The sequence below is a fragment of the Elephas maximus genome, chromosome 3 (genome assembly GCF_024166365.1).
Source record: "Elephas maximus indicus isolate mEleMax1 chromosome 3, mEleMax1 primary haplotype, whole genome shotgun sequence".
NCBI lineage: Eukaryota > Metazoa > Chordata > Mammalia > Proboscidea > Elephantidae > Elephas > Elephas maximus.
In genome coordinates this window covers 121,821,120-121,847,617 of record NC_064821.1, presented here as the reverse complement: position 1 = coordinate 121,847,617, position 26,498 = coordinate 121,821,120, and the positions used below count along the sequence as shown (strand labels likewise).

General features: G+C 37.2%; 1 protein-coding gene across 2 annotated transcripts in view; it reads left to right on the top strand.

Moving 5' to 3' along the window:
• ERICH3 (glutamate rich 3) overlaps nt 1–26,498 on the top strand; it is a 160,703-nt gene that overhangs the window by 97,761 nt on the left and 36,444 nt on the right. For both annotated transcript variants that reach the window (XM_049879583.1, XM_049879582.1), the window contains 3 exons: nt 5,739–5,925; nt 14,443–14,741; nt 19,627–19,863. In XM_049879583.1, coding sequence (XP_049735540.1) covers nt 5,739–5,925; nt 14,443–14,741; nt 19,627–19,863 — 723 coding nt within the window. The remainder of the gene's footprint in view (nt 1–5,738; nt 5,926–14,442; nt 14,742–19,626; nt 19,864–26,498) is intronic.

Below are 26,498 nucleotides of genomic sequence, written 5' to 3'. Positions count from 1 at the left end.
TTTTTAATGTTGGTATTCAGTTGTCCAAGTACCGCTTGTTGAAGGCTATCCTTTTCTCATTGAACTGTCTTGGCACTTTTGTAAAAAAAAAATTACCTGTAAATGCATGGGTTTATCTCTGGACTTTAAATTTGGTTACATTGATTTAAATGCCTATTATTGTGCTAATGCCATGGTGTTTTGATTACTTTAACTGAATAGTAAGTTTTAAAATCAGGTAGTGTAAGTTCTCCAACTTTCTTCTCTTTGGAGTTCTTCACATTTCCATGTAAATTTTAGGACTAACTTGTCAATTTCTACAAAAACAAGCTGCTGAGAGGGATTGTCTTAAATTTATAGATCAATTTGTCACTTTAACAATGTTAGGTCTTCTGATATATGAACATGGGATATCTCTGCATTTATTTAGGCCTTCTTTTGTTTTTCTCAGCAATGTTTTTGTGGTTTGCAGAATATAAGTCTTGCACTTCTTTTGTTAAATTTATTCTTAAGTATTTCATTCTCAATTAATTTCAGGTTGTTCATTACCACAACATGGAAATAAAATTGACTTTTGTATGTTGATGAAATTATACATTAATTCTAGTTGGTTTTGGTTATGTGTGTTTGTGTATTTTTATGTTATTTGCAAATAAAGCTAGTTATATTTTTTTCCCCAGTGTTGACTGGTTGGATGCCTTCTACCCTCCCTCCCTTCCTCCCTCCTTGTCTACCTTCCTTCTTTTCTCCCTCCCTTCTTCCCTCCCTCCTTCCCTTCCTTTCCTCCAGAATGACTTGTAATCATCTAGTGAAGTACTGGAGGATTTCCTTTAGCATTTCTTATAAGGCAGGTCTAGTAGCCACGGAATCTATTAATCTTTATTTATCTGTCAATGTCTTTATTTCACCTTCAATTTTGAAGGACAATTTTGCTAGATATAGAGTTCTTGGTTGGCAGTTTTTCTTATAGCACTTTGACTATGTCATTCTGCCTTCTGGCCTCCATTTTTCCTTCAGAGAACTCAACCACTTATTGTTGTTCCTTCATATGAGTTTTTTTTACCACTTGCTTTCAAGATTTTCTCTTTTTCTTTGACTTTTGACAGTTTGATTATAATGACTAAATGTGAATCTTGTTGCCTTTAACCTACCTGGGATTCATTGAGCTTCTTAGATTTTTAGATTAACGTTGTTCCTGAAATTTGGAAGTATTTTTGGTCATCATTTCTTTAAATATTTTTTCTGCCCCTTTCTTCCAACTTTTTCTGGGACTTCCATCACACGTATGTTTGCATGGTTAATGTTGTTCCACAGGTCTCTGAGGCCCTGATCATTTTTCTTCTTTTTTTTTTCTGTCCTTCATATTGTATGATTTCTGTTAACCTGTTTTCAAGTTCATTGATTCTTATACCATTTCAGCCCTTCTGTTGATCTTCTTTTGCAACCTTTACTATAGTTATTTTTATTTTCAACACTAGAGTTTGTCTGGTTCTTTTTAATAATTTTTATTTACTCATTCAGGCTATTTTTTGAGTCATTGTCATCATACTTTCCTTTAGTTTTTAAACATATTTTCTTTTACACCTTTGAACATATTTATAATAGCTTCTTTGAAGTTTTTGTCTACCAAGTCTATCATCTGGGGGTACTCAGACAGTTTCTGTTGACTGTTTTCCTGAGTGTAGCTTGTACTTTCTTGTTTCATCCCATCTCTTTTTATTTTTTGTTGAAAACTGGACATTTTAGATAATGTATTATCACAGCTATAAATTCTGACTATTTTCCCTCAGAAGTTGTTATTGCTATTAACTTTTTTGTTTGTTTAGTAACTTGTCTGAAAAAATTGTGAAATCTATCCTTCCCCCATTCTGGTGAGCAGCCAATGATGTCTCTGCTTAGATTTTTTACATTCTTTTTTTAAGTTTTAGGGTAGCCTTTTGGGTTGCCCCTGTGTTTGTGCAGTTTGATGGCAAGACAGTGATTTGTCAGAGGTTTTTCTCAAGGACCTTGAGCCAGTAAGGCTCCCACCTTCTGCTAGTGGATCTGTTTGTGGGTTCAGTACTGCATTCAAGTTTCAGGTATTTTTCAAGTCTAGCCCAACTTTCTCTTTCTGCCAGGCTCTCTTGTCTCCTCTGTGTATAGATGCAAGCTTCCAATAGGCCAGGGGTGTATGAATAGGTTGGGCCCTCTCGAATCTTTACTGTGCATACATGCCACTTCAAGATATCTGGAGGTATGTAAAGAGCTTATTAAGTGCCCCTATGACTGCCTTCTTTCCAGTATCTCCCTGTTAAATTTCTGGCTATTGCACTGGTATGTTTTTCCTCTAACTAGAACTGCAACCTTGGCTAGTAGAACCTCTGACCTTCCCCGTTAGTTTGCCTCCAAGATTGTTTCTTATCAGTGGTATGCCACTAGCCGTGAATTTTTCTCCTTTTGCTCCAAATCAAGCCCCTCCTGGCAATTCAAACTGGTTGCCGTCAAGTCTATTCCAACTCACAGCAACCCTATAGGACAGGATAGAACTGCCCCATAGGATTTCCAAAAAGTGGCTGGTGGATTCAAACTGCTGACCTTTTGTTAGCAGCCTAACTCTTAGCCACTCTGGTTATTCATGGCCTGCCTTACCCTATTAGAACTACTGAGCTGAACTAGCGGCAGATGTGGTAGATGAGAGCAGCACCTGGCAAGAATGCCACAGACTCCCACCCTTCTTACCTGAAGCTCAGGAATTTTTCGTGAATAAGTGCTTTTCAGTTTGTTGTATGTGTTTGGCCCATTTTCAGAGACAAAATTTATATGGGAGAGAATTTGGTAAACTCCTCACTCTAGAAATCTGGTTTATTAATTGTGTCTCTCCTGCTAAATTATAACTTCTTGAGAAAGAAGATCCTATTTTATATATTTTTAGTATTATTGTTTCTCTTTAGTGCCTGAAAGTGATGCCCACTGTTAGTTAACTATGAATAAATGAAATTTGGGAAGAAGTTTGAAAAATGCTTTCTAATATTATATGCTATATACTTTTAAAACTACCTTGCAATGTGGGTAGAATGGGTCGTTCCCTCTCCATCCTCAATTTATGCATGAGAATTGTGAAATGCAGTGAAATTAAATGCATTACCAAGGTGCACTCAACTGATACATGAAAAACTGGGACATGGATAAAATCTCCTGCTTTCTGATCTATATTCTTTCCACTAATCCATGCAGAAACCATTAAGTCAGGGTTGGAAAGTGTCACTAAATTTCAAAATGTAAAATTATAAAATAAATAACAGAATAAAGGCAGAGGGTATCAATTCTTGTTCAACAAGTTTGAAAAAAAGTGAAGCAAAGAAATGACATAATAGCTGGGTGTGCTCTCCAGCTACATGAATATCAAACAGATAGTCACATCTTCCCACATTTCCTTGGCTTACACTTTTCATAGGCTGAGTAAGTTAGGAAATTATGGGGTGTGATGCTGCAACAGGATGGATCATATTATATGAGTGTAGGATTCAAGTTTCCCTAACGAAAGCAGTTGAACCAGCTTTCTAGTCACTGTTTAAGGGATCCATATATCATTAAGACAAGTGGAATTTCAAATCTGTGCGTCTTGGTTTCCCTGGACATTAGTTTTTTCAGTTTTCTCTTTCCTAGTTTTTTAAAATTTCACATCATAAATACTAAGGTATAAATGGCAGAATTCCGTTTTCAAGAAGTCTATTCCTTAGAACAATTTGCATCTGATTTAGATTTCTTTTTTAGGAGCATAATGTGACATACAAATAGCATTCCTAGATTACTGTGAAAGAAATAGATTAGAATGGTATTCATTAAATATTTATTGGCAGCCTCTTATGTCATTGCCTGAGATCTGGGGAAACAGAGATCAATAAGACCAACCTCAGCTCTCTCTCAAGGATTTCACAGATAGGCAAGGCAGCAAACATCTAGATCAGGGTTTCTCAATGCGTTGTCCTCAGACCACCAGCCTCAGGATCAGCTGGCAATTTGTTAGAAATGCAAATTCTTGGACCCTACTGAAAGGTTAGTGGTTCAAAATCACCAGTGTCTTCGTGGGAGAAAAACCCGGCAATCTGCACCAGTGAAAAGTTCTGCCTAGGAAACCCTATAGGGCAGTTCTATTCTGTCATATGGGGTCACTGTGAGTCAGAATTGATTCAGCAGCACACAACAACAACAACCCCAGACTTATTTAATCAGAAGATCTGGAATGAGGCCCTGAAATCTGTGCTTTTAATAAGCCCCATGGGTGATTCTGATGAACACCAAAGTTTGAGAACCACTGGTCTAGCCATAGTACAGTAAAACCTGTGAAAGCTGAAATCTGTGGAAGGTGGAAACCTGTCAGAGAAGGAAAACTCAAATATTTTCCACTAATAGAGAGTGATAGAATAGTGGTAAGACTTCACCCTATCAAAGGTGGAAAACTTGCAAGACCCCGAAAAACAAAGTAGTCGCATTAAGTTCCAGCTGTCACAGATTCCACTATATGTTAGAACAAATACAACAGTAGGAAGTGTATACATAGGTCAGAGGGGAAATTTATCAACTCTATCATTTTTTTTTTTTTTATCATTGTTAGAACTGGAAGGGTCCAGGGAGAGTTGTTTGTAGGAAGAGACATTAGAAGTGTTCACGAGAAGTAGGTTTCTGAGTCTCTCCATATAATAGGGTTTTTCAGATTTAGAGTTTGGGACCTTTAGGGCAGGGCCTCTTCAGAGCATTATAAACACTTGGAATGTTAAAAACATTATTAATTGTAGGCAGTGGCTTTTAATTTATTGATGGGACTTTTGAGTGAGTGGGAGAGGAAGAAAGGATCTGAAATCCAAACAGTTGAGTAAGATTTGAACATGAGATGATTCTGCCTTTCTCATATATGTATTATGATGTTTCAAGTTGCAACTAAAGCACAAATTTATTTAAAAGTATTTTTGAGCTCACAGTACTTTTTTGTCATTATGTGCTTTAACAACAAATACCTTATCAGTAGTTAGGGACATGGAATCTAAAGTTAGAGACGTTTGGATTCAAACCCTAACTCTCTGACTCACTGTATGATTTTGGGTAAATTAGTGAACTTCTTTATGCCCACTTCATTACCAGTTGTTGTCTAGTCGCTTCCTATTCATAGCAACCCTACAGGATAGAGTAGAACAGGCTTCTACTGCTCCATAGGGTTTCCAAGGCTGTAAATCTTTACAGGAGCAGGCTGCCACATCTTTCTCCCTCGGAGCAGCTGGTGAGTTCAAGTTGCCAACATTTCATGAACAGCCAAGTGCTTAACCACTGCACCATCAGGGCTCCTTATCTGGTCACTAGGGATAATAATTGAGAAAAAAATACACCCAAGATAATCAGGCACAATGCCTGGCCATAGTCTGTGTTCATATAATGTTAGGTATTATTATTTTATTACAAATCCAAGAGTTTGTATTACAAGTAAAAAGATTTGGAGTATTGCAAATAAAACTAATAGAATGTATTTTTCTTAATTGAATTGAATTTTTAGTGAAAATATTCGTAGCAAAACCAGCTCCCGTTCCACATTTCTAGACATAGTGACCAGTGACCTTCGTTACATTCTTCACACTGTGTCAACTGGAATGTATTTTTATAATTAAATCTCCTCAAATTAAAAAGTTATCTAGAGCATAATATTGTACTTATCTAATAGGAAAATGTGATAAGGAGCATGTTAGTTTAAAGTCAGTAGCTTTCACTAATTATTTCTTTTTTAATTCCAGAGACGTTTCAGTTTATTTCCAAAAGACACCATGGTTTCCCCTTCAGTCTCACCTTTTTCCTGAATGGAATACAGGTGAACAGATTAAGCTCCTGCTGTGAATACAAACATCGGAAAGGCTCCAGACTTGGAGGCAGACGCGGCTACTTTGGGTTTGTGTGTGTCGAGAGATCATCTCCCTGCTACAAGTACGGAAATAAACGTCCTTCCGTAGAGAACAACTTTGCTAAATGTTTCTTCTCATGCTTTAACTGATGCATTTCAGTGTAGATAAGCCTAAGATGTATGTTAACGGCTATTTATTAAAACCCTGAGTGTTGTATTTGAAAATATAAGACATAAATCTATAAATCATATTCCCAGATGCATTCTATAACAGGGATAAAAGCTGGGGGTGTTTCAAATTCTGTTTTTATCGCTCCCTTTTCCCACATGCTTTAACTTGTTTCTGAAAGAAAGAAGGCATTTTTTTTTTTCTCATCCTTTTAGTAACTGGTTTTGAGCCAAGTCCTGAAGTATATGCCAAGCATATGACTTGTATAAACCAAAACCAAATTTGTTGCTGTCAAGTCGATTCTGACCCATACCGACCCTACAGGACATAGGGTTTGAACTGCTGACCTTTTGGTTAGCAGCCATATCACTTAACCACTGTGCCACCAGGGCTCCATAGGACTTGTATAGTTGTATTTTATAGGTTACACATATTAGAAGTGTGTCTATATTATTGTGTAACCTAGCTTTCATTCTCATGCCCCTAGTTTCACTCTCAGGCATAACAAAATACTTGATAAAATGCCAGTTTTGACTGTCATTTGTCAGCTTTCATGTTGAACACTCAAGTTGAAGTTAGGAACTTTGCTTGCTTTATACTTTTTTTCTATAAATACTTATGAAGAAATGACTATGTGCCATGCTGGGCCATGGCAGTGAACTAACAAAAGTCCTTGCCTCCTCAGAGCCCAGTCTGATGGAGGAAGGGCAAATGACATAAAAATAAATGAATTAATATATGTTAGTCAGTAATGATGTTATGAATAAAAAACAGGGTAAGGGAGATACAGACATGAGAGGATGACAAGGTTTCAGAAGTGGGTGTTATTTTTTGTAGTTGGTTAGGGTAGACTTTGCTGATAAGGTGTCTTTTGAGCAAAAACATGAAAACAAACAAACAAAAAAAGGAGTCTCTCCCTTCAGATAGCTTTTCAGGCAGAGGAAAAACATATACAGATGGCCTGAGGTAGGGGTGTGCTTGGTATGCCTAAGCTAATGTAGCCAGAGCAAAAGAGAGGAATGGAAAAATAATGAGGAGTTGAGGTCAGAGACCCAGTGAGGCCAAGCCACATAGGGTCTCAATGTCATTTCAGTGACATTGACTTTTAAGTGGGCCGGGCCTCCAGTGAGGATTTTGAGCAGTGAACTGTCATGATCTGAATATAGGTCCAATAGTCCCACTTGAAGGGATCAAACAAAAATAGCAAAAACAACAATTAGATATGCAGGTGGAGATGTTGAGTAGGCAGTTGGATACACAAATCTAGGGCCAGGGGAGAGGTCTATGCTAAAGATATAAATTCAAGAGCAGATTGTGTATAGATGCTACTTAAAGCCAAAAGATTGGATGAGATCACTTAAGAATTGAATGTAGATATAGAATATTGTCTGAGTAATGAGCTCTGGGTCATTCTGGTTCAGAGGTGTGGGAGATAAAGAGAAACCAGCAAAGGGACTGAGAAGAAAAACCACTGATGAGAAGTAGAACCCAGGGAGTATTATGTCCTGGAAAAGAACAAAAGGTTTGAATAGTAAGGGTGTGATTAACTTGGTCAACGTGTAGATAGGTTAAGTAAAATGAAGACTGAAGATTAAACATAGATTTGATAATGTGTTGGTCATTGGTTATCTTGGCACAAGTTGTAGCATTGAAGCAGTAGGGATGAAAACTTGGTTGGGATAGGCTTTAGAGGAAATCTAAGGCTGTAGAATATAGGTAACTCTTTTTAAAGAATTTTGCTATAAAGAATGGACATGGGGTAATAGCCAGGAGGAGGAATGTAGAAGTCAAGGGGGGCTTTTTATTTTTTTAAGATAGGAGATACTATAGTTGGTTTATATGCTGGTAGGATTGATCCCCTAGAAGAGAAAAAATTGATGAAGCATATTCTAGAGAAGGAAATTGCTAGAGCAAAGTCTAGGGCTCTGGTGGAGGTGTTGCCTTAATAAGAGAAAAATTCTCCTACAGTGACAGGAGGAGAGATGGAGTATAGGGGAAGAGAGAGAGGTAGGATGGTGGATGTGCTGGGAAGTTCTCTGCTGATTGTTTCTATCCCTCAGTCAAACAGGAAGCACATTTAACAGCTGAGGTTAAGGCTGAAGGAGCAGTGGTTGGAGGCTCTAGGAGATAGGAGAGATTTCAAACAATCCTCCATATAGTGGAAGAGTGACTGGCCTAGGACAATATAGTCGGAGTTCCTGACTGTATTTAGGGCCCACCTGAAGCTGTTTTCTGGTCCCAGCCCAAATGTGGCAACTGCATATCCGTAAGCAAGTCATTTAATTCTCAGGAAAGCTAATGAGCTTATATGCAATCATTCAGGTACAAATACATTGCGTTCTTTGTGAATTTCTGTATAAATCTAAGCTGTAATTTTTTAGTGCTTAACACTTTCTGTGGAAGTTCGGAAATCTGTGTCCCAATCTGATTGATGACACCCTGTCTTCTATTCAACACTTCCAAGCCTCTGTACAATTCTTTCTATAATTTTAACATGTCTTGGTCTCCTCTAGTTTCTTTCTTCAACTTTTTCAAATAACAATAATAAAATGATTGTGATATTAAAGAAGAAGGCCCATTGCCCTCAACTAAAATGCACATTTCTTTTAAGACAGTGGCTGTCCATTTTTTCTTAGCTTCATAACCATTTCTTCAAATGAAATCTATGAATGCCCGAAGTAGGTAGGATGGTGTAATGTCATTTGATGTTTCCCCACTTCAGACCAGGTAAAACCCAAGTAATGCTAGTTTAAATGAAGCAGGGATGGGTGAAGGAGTGCTAGAGCTTTGCTTGTTTGACCCTAATCCACTTGATTCTACTCTGGTTATTCACGAGGCACCAGAACTGGAGAACTCTAGTTTCAGAATTACCCCTAAAGAGATTGGTATCATTTATAATATTGTGTAATCGTCAAAAAATGAAATGGAACACATAAATATCAATATCCCAGGCATTAGTAAGCTGAAATGGACTAGTACTGGTCATTCTGAATCGGACAATCATATGGTCTACTATGCCAGGAATGACAACTTGAAGAGGAATGGGGTTGCATTCATCATCAAAAAGAACATTTCATGATCTATCCTGAAGTACAACACTGTCAGTGCTAGGATAATATCCATACGCCTACAAGGAAGACCAGTTAAAATGAATATTATTCAAATTTATGCACCAACCACTAGGGCCAAAGATGAAGAAATTGAAGATTTTTACCAACTTTTTTTTTTTCTGCAGTCTGAAATTAATCAAATATGCAATTAGGATGCACTGATAATTACTGGTGATTGGAAAGTGAAAGTTGAAAACAAAGAAGGATCCATAGTTGGAAAATATGGCCTTGGTGATAGAAACAATGCCAGAGATTACATGATTGAATTTTGCAAGACCAACGACTTCTTCATTGCAAATACCTTTTTTCACCAACGTAAACAACAACTATACACACGGACCTTGCCAGATGGAATATGCAGGAATCAAATCGACTACATCTATGGAAAGAGATGATGGAAAAGCTCAATATTATCAGTCAGATAAAGGCCAGGGGGTGATTTCAGATCAGACCATTAATTACTCACATGCAAGTTCAAGGTGAAACTGAAGAAAATTAGGAAAAGTTCACGAGAGCCAAAATATGACCTTGAATATATCCCACGTGAATTTAGAGACCACCTCAAGAATAGATTTGACATGAAGATCAGACGAGTTGTGAAATGACATCAAGGATATCAAACATGAAAAAGGCAAGAGGTCATTAAAAAGGGAGGGAAAGAAAAGGCCTAAATAGATGTCAGAAGAGACTCTGAAACCTGCACTTGAACGTCAGGTAGCTAAAGCAAAAGGAAAAAACGATGAAGTAAAAGAGCTGAGCAGAAGATTTCAAAGGGTGGCTTGAGAAGACAAAATAAAGTATTATGATGACATGTGCAAAAACCTGGAAATAGAAAACCAAGAGGGAAGAATACGCTCAGCATTTCTCAAGCTAAAAGAACTGAAGAAAAAATTCAAGCCTCGAGTTGCAATACTGAAGGATTCTATGGGGAAAATATTAAACGATGCAGGAAGCATCAAAAGAAGATGGAAAGAACACACAGACTCACTATGCCAAAAAAGAATTGTTTGACATTCAGCCATTTCAGGAGGTAACATATGATCAGGAACCAATGGCACTGAAAGAAGTCCAAGCTGCACTGAAGGCATTGGCAAAAAACAAGGCTCCAAGAATTGATGGAATACCAAATGAGTTCAGCAAACAGATGCAGCACTGGAAGTGCTCACTGGTCTATGCCAAGAAATTTGGAAGACAAGTATCTGGCCAACTGACTGGAAGAGATCCCTATTTATGTCTATTCCCAAGCAAGGTGATCCAACTGAATGTGGGAATTACCGAACAATATCATTAATAGCACATGCCAACAAAATTTTGCTGAAGATCACTCAAAAGTGGCTGTAGAAGTATATCGACAGGGAACTGCCAGAAATTTAAGCCGGATTCAGAAGAGGACATGGAACCAGGGATATCATTGTTGATGTCCAATGGATCCTGGCTGAAAGCAGAGAATACCAAAAAGGTGTTTACCTGTGTTTTATTGACTATGTTAAGACATTTGACGATGTAGATTGTAACAAATTATGGATAACATTGCAGAGAATGGGAATCAGGAACACTTAATTGTGCTCATGAGGAATCTGTACTTGGATCAAGAGGCACTCTTTCGAACAGAACAAGGGATTACTGCATGGTTTAAAGTCAGGAAAGGTGTGCATCAGGGTTGTGTTTCTTCACAATACTTATTCAATCTGTATGATGAGCAAATAATCCGAGAAGGTGGATTATATGAAGAACAGGGCATCAGGATTGAAGGAAGACTCATTAACAACCTGTGTTATGCAGATAACACAACCTTGATTGCTGCAAGTGAACAGAACTTGAAGCACTTACTGATAAAGACCAAAGACAACAGCCTTTAGTATGGATTATACCTCAACATAAAGAAAACAAAAATCCTCACAACTGGACCAATAAGCAACATCATGATCAACAGAGAAAAGATAGATGTTGCCAAGGATTTCATTTTACTGGATCCACAATCAACTCCCATGGAAGCAGCAGTCAGGAAATCAAAAGGCATATTGCATTGGGCAAATCTGCTGCAAAGGACCTCTTTAAAGTGTTGAAAAGCAAAGATGTCACCTTGAAGACTAAGGTGCACCTGACCCAAGCCATGGTATTTTCAATCACCTCATATGCATGTGAAAGCTGGACAATGAATAAGGAAGACAGAAGAAGAATTGAGGCCTTTGAATTGTGGTGTTGGCACAGAATATCGAATATACCACGGACTGTCCAAAGAATGAACAAATCTGTCTTGGAAGAAGTACAATCAGAATGCTCCTTATAGCAAGGATGGCCAGACTATGTCTCACATACTTTGGATGTGTCATCAGGAGGAATCAGTCCCTGGAGAAGGACATCATGCTGGTAAAGTAGAAGGTCAGAGAAAAAGAGGAAGACCCTCAATGAGATAGATGGACTGATGCAGTGGCTACAACAATGGGCTCAAGCATGGCAACAATTGTGAGGATGGCGCAGAACCAGGTGGTGTTTCGATCTGTTGTGCATAAGGTCGCTATGAATCAGAACTGACTCGATGACAGCTAACAACAAGAAATAACAACAATCTTTGCTTTGTCACATACATAATAATACCTGTAAACCTTTACAGAAGCAGACTGCCACATCTTTCTCCTGTGAAGTGGTTGGTGAGTTCAAACCACCGACTTTCTGGTTAGCAGCTGAGCACTTTAACCACTGCACCACCAGGGTTCCTCTTCTCTTAAGAGGTGTATATTAATTCCTCCATTTCGTTCAAAATAAAGATAATTGTAATTCATTTTAAAAATAGCACTTTCTGGAACTTCTGAGAGGAAGAGTAAAATAACACAATAGGGGAGCCTATTTATAAAAATGATTGAAAATTACCTGTTTAAGGTTCTGAGAAAACAAGAAAAACTCAGCAGTAATCACTTCCAAAGTGTGGAGGTCCCACAATTGTCTCATCCTTGAATCATGTGAACTGCTTGAAGAGGCACGCTAGACATTTTCAGTTGCTAGAGTGAAACACGGGAAGAAGAATTGCCAAACCCAGTAGAATGCTGACTCTTTGGAGCTTTGGTAATCAGAATCAACACCTCAAATTATACTCAGCAGTCAGATAGGTAGTCAGCGACAAGGACAGCACAGATGTTCCTCACTTTGTTTGTCCAATTCCCTTCAGCAGATGGGCAATAAAAAGTCTGTGCATGCAGTAGGGAGGCATCAAAGCCTCTACACAGTCACAACATAAACTAAAACTAACAGCATATCAGAGGCTCCAAATCGATGGATTTGGTGTTGCCATTGATAAGGGAAGAACAGCTTGAACAGAAGGCAATGCTAGTAATAATCATATTCTGTGAAGATTCATGACACCTTTATTCCAAGGAAAGCAATGTGCTAAGTATATCATCATTAAAGTCAAGAAATATTTATCATGCTTAGCATGGGGTGAGGTAAGTGTATTCTTATTATCTCATTTTTTACAGCCCGATAGTTACTTTGAGTGCAAATCCTTTTAGCTGTATTTTATTGGAAGATATTGAAAAGTGATCCAAGTAAGTTCTCATATTTGCTTGTTGGGAGAATTAATTAAGATCAATTGCTATGCTATTTCTAGATTGGGGATGGCTGACATTCAGAGGACTCTCCAGGTTGAGAAAATTGCCATTGGATTGGTTCACTTTTGGGGAATTTTCAGGTTTTTAATATTATTCCTATCCCTCTTGAGTTGACAAGTCTTGACAGCATTCTGGTGCCTTTTCACCCAGCCACTTCAATTGCCTCAGTTCCCTATAGCTGGGGATATGCCTAGGTTCAGAGAAGGAGGAGCATGAGTACTTTCTCTGGTGGTAAGCGCAGTAGTGTAACATTTGTCTATATAGTTCGTCGTCTTAGGGGCTATTCCTGGTTGTGATACAGTGTGAGGAGTCCCTGGGTGGTGCAAACAGTTAACACGTTTGGCTGCTAATTGAAGGTTGGAGGTTCAAGTCCACCCGGAAGTACCTAGGAAGAAAAGCCTGTCCTTTCCTAGTTTTTGATGATTTGTCAAGACCCATTGCAATAATGCATCTATGGATTTTCTACTTCTAAAAATTCAGCCATTGAAAACCACTTGGAGCACAGTTCTACTCTGACACACATGAATTGCCATGAATTGGAATCGACTTGAAAAGCAACTGATTTTATATACCTGGCACTGCTTTAGGTGCTTGGATTTAGTGTGAGGTTATGGAGCCTGACAGCTTTGAGCTGGAATCTTGGCTCCATCACAAATATGCTCATCAGTGACTTTGGGCAAGTCATGGAACCCTTTAAGCCTCAGTTTTTTTTTGAAATGGTGATGATAACTCTTAATTCATTGGTCTGTGGGGTAGTGAAACCTGTAAGATGATATATGTAATGTACCTAGCAAAGAGCTTGGTACAGAGTAAGTGCTTAGTAATCTTACCATTATCATAATTACCATTTTTATTAATGTACTTATTATCATTATTGGAATTCTCATTTTGATATTAACTTGAGAAATGGGAAAAATTATAGGAGAAAATGTTTCCACATTTATTTTTACTGTAACTGATTTAAAAAATATTTTTTCTGGAATGATGTAATACATTCATGTCATCCAGTTGATTCACCAGATTTGACTTTGAATGAACCTCTATGACCTCTAAAAATCATTGCCATGTTTAAAGAACAAAAGTTTATTGCCAAGAAACACCCTCAAAAGAATGTAGTACAGGCTTTGAAAGGCCATTTTAAAAGCAATAAGGGCAGTTCTATTAAAATAAGTGTGTAGGCTCCTTAGGGTACAACATTTGACAGTATATGTTTCTTTAAAAAATCAATCATATTTATATTATTGTACGTCTTTTTTTTTAAACTGTGGTTATGTTCTTAGAATGATAAATTATCAAAGATTGAATGACATCTTTCTTCTTCTGATTGTTTTAATCTCAGCTTGCCTGTGTTTGTAAACCTGAATGCTCTTTTATCATATAATTTTCATTTAAGCACTTGAGTAATATATATATTGGACTCTGATATAAGGTTACAAATATACTTTAAAGCACAAATTTTAGTTTAAGGCTATAGGTCTTAGTTGCTGAGTTGTTTATTACTGTAAGATTGTTAAGAATTTGTTGTGTTCACTTATAAGATTTTAGTATCGATAAAGAGAAAATTATTTATTTTTAATTAACCTATGTGTACCATAATAAAACTATTTCTCATAACACTTCATACTAGAAAAAGAGATAAGTAATTTTAAAAGCTGTGAGGTTCCACAGTGCTGTAAATAAAGGTTAATGAACACATTATGTTAATATTTTTCATAGGTGCATTATTGCAATGGGGCTTGACAAAAAAACATCTTCATCAAAAGCTAGGAAAGAAAATGCTGAGAAAAGAGAGGAATTGAAGAAGGATAAGGAGAAGCTGAGGAAGGATAAAGAGTACATGACACGAAGAAAGAATGAGATGGAGGGGAACAAAACCTTGACCTCAGCCATTTTTTCAGCTCAAGAAGAAGAAAGGGGTGTCAGAGAAGTGAGAACAGCTATGGAAGAAATGGAAAGTAAAGGAAAAGCAGGACAAAACTTTTGGGAAGATGACCAGGAAAATACATTTAAATATGGTAATCAATAATACAGAGTTCTTTTGTTGTTACGGTTGTTTTATTTTTAAAATGTGATTACCAAAATTTGCAAAAATATCTACTGACTGATATTACTCAATTATGGTGTTAGGCAACTGTGTCACGTGTAAGGAATCTCTGACCTCCTTCCTCACTGTTTTGCATTGAGTCCTTGGTCATCTATTGTAGAGGGCAGGCCTGACCCAGAGGTGCTGAGGGTGATTGTTTGGAGGGTAGAGAGGAGAGAAAAGCAGGATGTTTCAGAGGCTGTGTTTGGCTGCTAACCAAAAGGTTGGCAGTTCGACTCCACTAGCTGCTCTTGGCAACCTTATGGGGCAATTCCACTCTGTGCTATAGGGTTGCTATAAGTTGGAATCAACTCCATGGCAACTTTTTTTTTTAATTGACTTCTGCACAGACCATTTTGACCAAGTAGAATTTTGATTATTTTTTTAGTTTTTGTATGAACTTGCTTTGTGGAAATTGATGAATTGCTTTGGCATAATATAGGAATAACCTAAGATTATACACTGATTGAGTATTCTATAACTAAAAACATTAGACATAGGTTTGGAATCCTGGATCCTACCTGTCTGCCTTTCTATCATCTATGTATCGATCGATTGATCGATCTGTCATCTGTCATCTATCTATCTACCTGTCTATCTACCTGTCTATCTACCTGTCTATCTACCTGTCTATCTATCTATCTGTCTGTCTGTCTGTCTGTCTGTCTATCTATCATCATCATCATCTATCTATCATCTATCTCTCAATCTATCTATCTATCATCTATCTACCTACCCATCATCTATCATCTACCTATCTATGTATCATCTATGCATCCATTCTTGTATGTATTCACACAGTCATTCACACACGCGCACACAGAAAAAAACCCTCTTTAATAGTAATGATAGCAACAATAATAAAAGTGCCAGTCGCTGGGTGCTCTGCCAGGCACTTATTACATACCGTCTCATTTTATCCTCACCATCCCATGTGACAGGCATTATTACAACCTCCATTTGACAGGCTGGGACACTGAGGCTCAAAGAACCTAAGTTGTTCAATGTCATAGAAAACAAGTAGAGAACTAGGATTCATATCTAGGTTTTTCTAATTCCAAAGCCTAGACTTTCAACACTGTACAGCCTCCTCTTCTGTATAAGCCATTCAGGATGCTACATACTGATGTCAGGAGGATGCGACTGAGTGTCCCTGTTATACCCAGGAGGGAAAGCCTGGATTAGAGAAGTAGTAGCCATGAGCTGGAGTGACCTGCAGAAGGGCTGGCATCAGGAAAGAGGTAGATTCCAGGTGTCTTCTTTACCGTATTTTTTTGTTGCCCACCCATTGCTGTTGAGTCAATTATAGTACAGAGTAGAACTGCCCCACAGAGTTTCCAAGGCTGTAAATCTTTATGGAAGCAGACTGCCACATCTTTCCCTCGTGGAGCGGCTGGTGGGTTTGAACTGCCGACCTTTCAGTTAGCAGCCAAGTGCTTAACCTCTGCACCACCAGAGCTCCTTTTTGTTGCTCAACAGTTTCAGAAATCCAAGAGAATAATTACAGAGACTTTAAGCACTGGCCTTTGCTTATTACTAAAATGATGCAACTATTCTAAAAAAGATTTTGCTCATAATGCTTTACCCAGTTCACCTCTTTCCATGATCCCTTCTAATCTTTATCCTTATCTTGGCCTGAGAATTTAAAAATACCTATAGCAACAGCAATAGCAGAGAGATTAACAAATGGGATGTGTTTTTGTGTATTTTAACTTTCAAGACATGGAGGTTTATTAAAGCCATATTCAATAGAGGCTTTTCATTTTTTTTTTTTTTTTCTTAAACCAACATGAGTAGTGCTGTGTCATATTGTATATCTATAATGCAGCTTTCTCCCAGATATCTGTTTTGTTTGGGCTAGTTAGTGGACTTTAGATGCCCAACTCCATTAAAAAAAGAGAAAGAAACAGCAGCAGCAAGGCTTCAGCTCTGCAGAACAGCCACTGATACTAAGGGCAACAAGAAGCTTGAGTCGAGGTCAGTGAGGGAGGGTTGCGGCTGGATTGTTGTTGACCTGGCACTGACTTACTTTCTCATTAGTGGGGATGGTAAACAACAAGCTAATTAAGTTCCCTGAAAGAAGGAAAATGGGGTGGAGAAAACAAAAGAAATTATGAAAAGGAATCCAGAAAGCATACCAGTATTCATATCCAAAATGAGGAGATGATGCTAAGGTGGTATGTTTTGAGCTATAATGCTAATGGACTGCTCGTGGTTGGCAGGTTAATATTTAGGTGGATGACAGTGGTGGGTAGAACAAAGTCCGGGCAGTCCTAAATTTCATATTTTGAGAGAAAATACAGATGCTCCTGCAACATAGGATGCAGGGACTGTTCTCATGGTTCATGATATGCTTTTGCAATTTTATGCTCTGCTTCTAAATGTAACTATAATTGTATCCTAATTATGGACACTTGTACTTCTCTGATTTTAATCAGGTGGCTCTATTAAAGGGTACTGATGTTAATAGAGCAAATATTATGTGTCTTTTCTCCTGTTTTATGAGCAGCTCCTTCCACCTCCCAACCGTGGTCTCTGTTATTACTAATTCCTAAAATTTATTAGGTGTCCACTGTTTCTGGCACTGTCCTAATCACGTTCCAGGGATTATTGCTTCTCATACTCAACCGCAGCTTTGTGAGCCAGGTACCACCCATGTTACAATTAAGGAGCTGAAGCTTAAAGGTGTTAAGCAATTTGCTCAAGATCACACAGCTAGAAAGTATTGTGACTGAGACTCAGGTACATGACTGCTGAACCCAAATCCCTCATACTTCACCACTATGTACTACTATTGACAGAATTGCACCCATTCGCTCATGCTCTGTATGACCCACTGCTTATTTTGTGAACAGTAGCAAATATCTGTGAAGTGGTATATGTGTATGTCTGTGTGTGCGTGTGTGTATTCTGCGCCTAACCTCCACTTCCACTTTTAGGAAGACTTTTATGATTCCCTAAAATGATTTTTCAACCCTTCTTTGATTCCATTCCACTTATTTGGCACTGCCTCTTATAATTAATCATGTGTCCTGTATGAAAATCCATAGCAATAGAGTCTAGTGGTGTTTGGAACTAACATTACCGAACCTAAACCCATTGCCATCGAGTCTCTTCTGAATCACAGTGAACCTATAGTACAGAATAGAACTGCCACCGAGGGTTTCCAAGGAACGGCTTGTGGATTCAAACTGCCACTCTCTTGGTTAGCAGCTGAGCTCTTAACCACTGTGCTACTAGGGCTCCATGTATAAAAACTACTATAATATGAATACATCATCTCTTGTATACCTACATTTTATTTCCTGAACAATTGGAAACTCCTTGATTGCAGGGGTTGTGTTTCTGTAAAATCTTTTATTTTGCAATTTTATCTTCTTCCATATAGAAGTTTCTACATAAAGGTTTGTTGTTGGACAACCAAGTGGGCCAAATGAGGAATTATCCTATAACGTGGCCTGCAATATTTGGGTCAAGATATTTCTATGTTTACCATGTCCTGTTTGTGCCATGCAACATGTTTACCATGTCCTGTTTGTGCCATGCAACATAAACCAAATTCTTTACTTTGCTTATTTTACAGTTTTGTTTTACTGGTATTATTTCACATTTCTTACTCCTCATATTAACTCCCTTTCATGAAAACATTCGTGTGATGACTTCTCTTTGTCTGCATTTCTTCCTTACAGTTTTTGATTTTACTTTTCCTTTTACATCTACCTCATACCTTCTCTGCTTTAAAGGAGTTTCTTCAGGTGCTGAAGGCATGCATTTCTAAATTAAGTTTCTTTCATTGTAGCAGGGCGGACAGCTCTCAAGTAATTACCTGAGAGGTCCCCGCCACTGGGAAAAGAGCCGCGATATTTAATAACTGAAACACGCAAAATAGGGAAACTTTTATTTTCCCTGCAATTTTTATTTTAAAGATAAGTGTTTATTTGCTTAATTGGTTCTGCATGAGATCCTTTTGCTCTCTATACTTGGCATGTTGTCACTTCAAGATTTTTCATTTTTGGTGGAAAGAAAAAGGGTGACAATTAAATATGAAAGGTGAAAAATTATAACCACAAGGGACAGGTGGAGTTTATCTGATGTGACAATTTCCTTTTTCTGCTACAGATTTGTTGCGCCTCTATAGGGAATGCAGTGAATTAATGGCCGTGACAGGAATATTCCGTTTTCTAAGAATTTTTATGCTTAGAATGCAATTATTTCATTATTGTAGGAATGAATAATGTATACGATTTTAGTTCTGGTCTAAGTATAGAATCCTTCATAATGCCTTTTCGTGATGTCCACTTGGTTCTCAAAGAACGTGCTATTCACAGTGTGACTTCTCAGGCCCTCAGACTTGATTAATTGAATTTTTTCACTTCACTGTTCATTAACTTGATATCCAAATATTTTGAACATTCTTCATATGAAATATGACCTCACTGGTTCTCCAAATTAACTTTCATTATTGTAACCCTGTTCTCTTCATTTTTAATTTATTTCTGATTTGTTGTTTTCTCTCAAGCTCTTCCCTTGTCCATTTTTGTCATTGTAGATGATCATGTCCATTTATAAATGAACTTTTATTAGGTTTCAGCCTTGTCATTTGAAGCTTCATTTCTTTTGTGCTTTTGTATATGTAACTGATTGCAATCTTTGATCATTTGCTGCTAGTTTTCCATGTTCACTAATTTGTGTGAAAAATAAGTGAAGAAAGGCCCAGGGAAGAGAGGATAATGGAGTCAAAGTTCTCATTAAAAGGAAATGGGTTAAGTATTAGGGATTCTATTTTCATTCTCATACCGAAGATTTTCTTTTGTCAGAATATGAAGAAGATTTTGAAGTAGATGAGGAGAAACAAGATGAGAAAGCTAATGAAGAAGGACAGGCTGATGATCAAATGAATGGAATGACAAAGTCACCCTCAGATGATGAAAAAGATCATTTAGACCCTGAAAAAGAGAGTGAAACCTCGTCACAGAAGGCACCAGATGCCGATGACAATGGGAAAGATGAAAGTGATGAATGTTCCTACAGTGAATTGGAAGAGGATAAACAAGGCGAGTTGTTTAGCTTCTCACGTGTCATAGTCTGTTTAGTGTGTGTACTTACTACTTTTCATTATATTTAATGAGATAATTTTTTAAGGGAATGTTTAGGGCAGGGTTCTCTGGCCAGAGAATGCTGATCAATCAGCCTTCCACCGATATCGAAGTCCTGAAATCACTTGTTATTCTCTTTTTCTAATTTCCTGAGATTTTTCAACAGGGTGTTCAGTAGAGCTTGTAATGATAGTTCTGTTTACTTAAAAAGTTGCCATATTTTCTGTCCCAAATGTTTACTTACACCATTTTATGGCTTTGGAAAAATGAAAAGTATAGGGTCACTATGAGTCGGAATCAACTCAACAGCACTGGTTTTTTTTTTTGGTTTATAGCCTAATCAATTAAAAGTTGGAGATGTCTGCCTAAGTTCTTTTTTTTTTTTTTTAAGTCACCTTGAACACAGCAAGCTGCCATGTTAGTTACATGGAAAAATTATTTCTCTTGACAAAGGTGGCTTCCTCACAATTTTCAAGTCTATAATGGCACTGAATATTCACAGAAAAAATGGAAAGTTTTACAGGGAGAAAGAAGCCCTCATCACCTGAGATATATTGTGAATTTTTAAGACCATAATTTACTAAATTCTGTCCAGTGAAAGGAAGAAATCATTTCCTGCTCTGTCCTATCAGAGAGTTTGGCCATGTAGTTCTTAATTAATCAAGCACCTCTCCTGGTGCATCCTGGGCATTTATCAGTAATAAAAATAGCTGCTCCTTATGTTTATGTATGTGTATGTCTTTACAGTTTGCTTCTGACTAAATCATGAGGTCATACAGGGGTGGATTATCCAATAAGCAAGGTAAGCAGATCAAAGATGAGGTGAAACCTGTGTGAAATTGTTCACTACAGATTAGTATATATAAGGAAGCCCGCGCTTACTTTGCTTACTGGGTCATCTGCCCCTGTCAGGGGTTATAAATTTAAAAAGAGGCTTTGATTCTGCAGGAAGGTGCTGTGGGGTTGGGAAACAGACAGATGCCAGTCATACCTAGAAGCAGAATCTTTAATGTGGTAAAAAAATGTGAAATTTTTCACTACCTATGATCTGGTAAGCAAGGTAGGCACCATGCTTACCTTGCCTATTGGATAATCTGCCTCTGAGGTCACAAAATGATGACATTTTGAGTTGTTGTTCATTTTCCTCATTTTTTTACCTCTCAATTTTTTTCTGTATAAAATTAAAAAATTCTGAATTTGTTGAGTTTATAAAGATAGTATAAAATGAGAGTAATTAAATAATCACAATATAAAGTATTTAGTTTATAGTTCTACTCCCCTTAATAAAAAAATTCAAGTAAATCAATTGTAAATTTCATATACGTGTGTACAAAGCAATAAAATAAAGAGCAGAAACTATTTAGGGTAGCAGAGGAGATAATTTTACAAAGTACCAGAGATTGGACCATGGCTGTACTTGAACTCAAAATTTAATTCTGGCCTTCCTGACAGCCAAGGTAAAGAGTGAAAAATTAGAATGATGTTAATTATCAATAAATTTGAAAACATTTGTAGTTGAAAGAGCTACTCATGATTAATATTCAGGCACTGAAGTATATTTTTTTTAAAGTCTTAGAACAGGCCTTCTTTATAATTTATCTCAATACCTACATTTTATGTTTCATAGACTAGATATATGTAATATATATACTCCTTTCTCAATTTGAATGTGAATATTGGATTTATGTTTCTATTCCTACATGATGGAGAAATTTTTAAAAATTCATGGAAAAGTGATGTCCGCTGACTCAATAATTTTAAAGAAAATATAAAAATGACTTGAACCTGGAAACAGTTGAAACAATGTTTGCATATAAATATAACTAGTTCAAAACAGAAAATTTTTTATTTCTTCAGTAATGGGGAATTATTACATTACTGATTTCATAAAAATTCAGTACGCTCTTTGGATATCTCTTTGGGGATTATTTTTGTGCTGCATAATCACCTTGCTTTCTTGGGTTAAATCAATCTTTTTTTTCTAAGACAGACTAATTTGTTTTATGTTCAAACAGAGAAGGATGTAGGCAGTACTTGGATCTTCCTTGGAGGGAAAGCTTTAATCATTTAGACCTGTAATTATTGAATAATTGAGAGCGATAAGTAAGCTTTAACATTGAAAACTGCTTACATATAACTAGTTGTAATCCTAAAATTTATAAAGACATCATATAATTGAAAAATGCAATAGTCACATGGTAGGCACTGTTTATTAAGATTCTATTATGTACTAAGTAATTTACATGAATTGTCTCATTTGCCTCAATGTTAAAAAAGCAGGTTCTTATTAATGTCCATTTTATAAATAAGTAAATTTCAAAATTGTGAGATTAAATAACTACAGCAAGTAAGTCACACAGCTAGTAAGAGGAGGAGTTAGGATGCAAATATTACCCAGCTTGAAAGCCTGTGTTTTGGAGAAATGATATGAATTTTGATTTTAGAAAATATCCACTTATATAAACTAAACTAAAGCAACCCTCTTCATAAAATGGTTTTGTTTCCTTAAATGCCTCCTTTAGAGGCATTTATCTTGACCTCTTCTCCTTATCCTATTCTCTAGCTTGTTTTTTGTTTTGTTTTGGTTTTTTAAGTTTGTTTTTAAACAGAGGATGTAAAAAATGGACTTTCCCTAATTTTATCCAAATTTACCTTTCTCCTCCCTAGACAATTCCTCCCTAAGCAGTTTGTTGATTATTACCACCAGGAATACGAAGTGTTTATATTAGCAGCATATTATCAAATTATATTTACACTATACAATTATTATGGGAATCTTTATTATTGGAAGAAAAAAATCTATAGAGATAGCTACATGTCCACAGATAGAGAATATACAGTGTTTCGAATAGATACATAATGGAAGTCATGAGAACATGTAAAGTCTAATTCACAAACATTGGGAAATTTAAGAGCCACAAATTAAATTGGCCAAGCGTTTTATTTCGTTGTTTCCATAAAAATGTTACTAAGCTATCCTTTTAAAGGGCTCTTTTTTTTTCTTATAACTTTTATTGTGCTTTAAGTGAAAGTTTACAAATCAAGTCAGTCTCTCACACAAAAACCCATATATACCTTGCTACACACTCCCAATTACTCTCCCCCTAATGAGACAGCTCTCTCCCTCCACTCTCTCTTTTGGTGTCCATTTTGCCAACTTCTAACCCCCTCCACCCTCTCATCTACCCTCCAGGCAGGAGATGCCAACATAGTCTCAAGTGTCCACCTGATCCAAGAAGCTCACTCCTCACCAGCATCCCTCTCCAACCCATTGTCCGGACCAATCCATGTCTGAAGAGTTGGCTTTGGGAATGGTTCCTGTCCTGGGCCAACAGAAGGTCTAGGGGCCATGACCACAAGGGTCCTTCTAGTCTCAGTCAGACCATTAAGTCTGGTCTTTTTATGAGAATTGGGGGTCTGCATCCCACTGCTCTCCTGCTCCCTCAGGGGTTCTCTGTTGTGTTCCCTGTCAGGGCAGTCATCAGTTGTAGTCGGGCACCATCTTCTGTTCTCAAGATGATGTGGTCTCTGGTTTATGTGGCCCTTTCTGTCTCTTGGGCTCATAATCGCCTTGTGTCCATGGTATTCTTCATTCTCCTTTGATCCAGGCAGGTTGAGACCAATTGATGCATTTTAGATGGCTGCTTGCTAGCGTTTAAGACCCCAGATGCCACTCTTCAAAGTGGGATGCAGAATGTTTTCTTAATAGATTTTATTATGCCAATTGACTTAGATGTCCCCTGAAACCATGGTCCCCAAACCCCTGCCCCTGCTACAGTGGTCTTCAAAGCATTCAGTTTATTCAGGAAACTTCTTTGCTTTTGGTTTAGTCCAATTGTGCTGACCTCCCTGTATTGTGCGCTGTCTCTCCCTTCACCTAAAGTAGTTCTTATCTACTATCTAGATTAGTGAATGCCCTTCTCCCACCCTCCTTCCCTGCCCCCTCTCGTAACCATGAAAGAATGTTTTCTTCTCAGCTTAAACTATTTCTGAAGTTCTTATAATAGTGGTCTTACACAATATTTGTCCTTTTGTTAAAGGGCTCTTTTTATCCTTGGTACTTACATTAAAACATGGCCTTTATTCTGCAATAAAATCTCATTGCTTATTACTGTTTCTTTCCTACAACTCCAACCTCTCTTATTTTTCATTCCTTTATTTCGATAACCCACTCTTGTGTTATTCAAAAACATGCCTTTTTAGCATGTGGCGTATCAGTGTTAGAGATTTCATCTAGCAAACAAGTAGCATGTATTAAAAAAGAATGACAGGATAGATTCTTTGGAACATTCTGTTGAAAAGCCAGACAGCATTTCATCTTCAAAAGTTTAAGAGGCATATTGTGACCACTGGGTCCCAGACACCAGTACATCCTTTTTATTGACATGATTAAGAATCTTGCTGTTAGTATTTGGATGTGTTTCATTTGAACCTGCCTGTACCTATTCCCAGAGGGCAAACAATTGCCCAGACTGTCATTCTTGTGATAAGTCTACCCCATTTAAACTGCCAGCTAACAGTTATGTTGCCCCACCTCGATGAATACACTGTGCTGAGCAGCCTGTTAGAGGTAGAGTGCGATGGATGGAAAACTGATTAAGAGAGGACCCTTGTTTAGGAATGATGTCAGAAGACTCGCTATCATTTAAAAAGAGTGACAGCTTCCTTTTCTCTGCATTTGTGTTGGCAACTCAAGGCACTAATTCACTAGTTGAAATATATTGTCATAGATGAATGTTATAAGGTTGAAGGGAAAAGCACCTTGTTGCTGAGAATAAACTTTTATACTTACATGGACAGTTTGGAAAGCAGCATCTGTGAGAAGAGGTAAAGACTAAGCAGCTCCTTATGAGAAAGAGATAGAGCTAGAGCTAGAGAAGTCTGTCTCCAGAATGTGAACAAAAGAAAGCAAAACATGAAGCAATTTTTTTTTTTTTCTCCAGTAAGAAGGATGATTATTCCCTTTGTGGTATTTTTCAATCTAAGGGAAGAAGTAGGCTGTATAGACTTTTAAAATCCCAGAGTCACAAGAATATTCTGTTTACTTGACTTACTGATTTCAAGAATCTCACTCTTCATTTCTTGGCCTGATTATGAGCTGTGAAGAGAAGCATATGAGTGGAGGCTTCTCCTTCTGTTCTGAAATTCTCTGTGCTATGAAGCCACACCCTGCTGACTTCAGTGTAACTTCTCTGCTCTCGGACCAGGAACTAATGCCTATAGTTACAAAGGAGATGATTATAGGAATATTATTGGTGACATTCTGGTCAAGGTATGAATGTGTGGTTTTTTTTATGATTAGTCAAACTTTAATTTTTCTTAGTGGTAAGAATTCCTCAATCTATAGTCCACTTTTTGATTGTTGAGGTAGGAACTCACAGCTTTCAGGTGAATGGTTAAATGAAGCACCATCCCTTAATTCACATAAAATACCTTTATAGAAGACATTTCTCTACACTTTTAAATCTGTCTTGTATATAGCAAAGGCACTAACTAGACACTCAATAAAATCTTGAAGAATGAAGGGCCAACATCACAATGTGATAATGTGATTTGATTCTCAATATTTTAACTACTCATTTTAATATTTAGGAAATATAATTAAAAGTAAATCTGGAGGAGATTTTAAGCTTGCTTTGTTTTCTTTTCCTTCTGGAATGTCTCCATTTACCTGTAGATATCTATCCACACAAAATAATGCATACGTTTATTTGCAATGATGAATTGAGACATTTTACTTCATGATAATCATTACAAATGTGAGGACGTATGCTCTCTCTTAAGACAAATAGGGTCGCTATGAGTTGGAATCGCAGTCAACAGCAACGGGTTTTTTTTTTTTGATCTAAGACAAATAACTAGGTACTGTTCGTAGCTTCATAGCTTAAATTTAAGAAATTATGCTTCTGTTAATATTAAGCATACATTCTTACAATTTTTATCAAGTACAAAGCACTTGTCTAATCAGTATTATTGCACATGAAAATATTGACCAAACCACAGTATCTAATATGAACTGGAAACAGATTTTCATGAACTCATGAGTATAATCAATACAAAGTAATTAATACAAGTAACAGTAAACCAAAAAACCTGTTGCCATTAAGCCAATTCTGATTCATAGTGACCCTGTAGGACAGAGAAGAACTGCCCCATTAAAAAAAAAAAAAAAATTTTTTTTGTTTCCCAAAGTACCGCTGATGGATTCAAAGTGCTGACCTTTTGATTAGCAGCTGTAGCTCTTAACCACTGAGCCACCAGGGCTCCACAAGTAGGATGTATAAATTCATGTATTATGGCTAACTTGAAGAAAATAGGAACAGAATTTATTCGGAGTTTGCTGTGGACTCTTGGGCCAAGGAATGAGAGAGACATGATAAATACCAGAGTTCAGAAGAATGTTGGGTCCGTTTGGTTGGGACACATGGTATGCCATTGGGGTGAACTAAGATTTTAACTAAATTGACATATTTGAGTTTGTGCACTTGAATTGAGGTGGCTGTATGAGTCTGAGCTTCAGGCTAGTAAACTAAAAACAAAGTAGTTAAAATCAGGGCACTAACTGAGGGAAATGGTGAATTTAAACTGTAGTA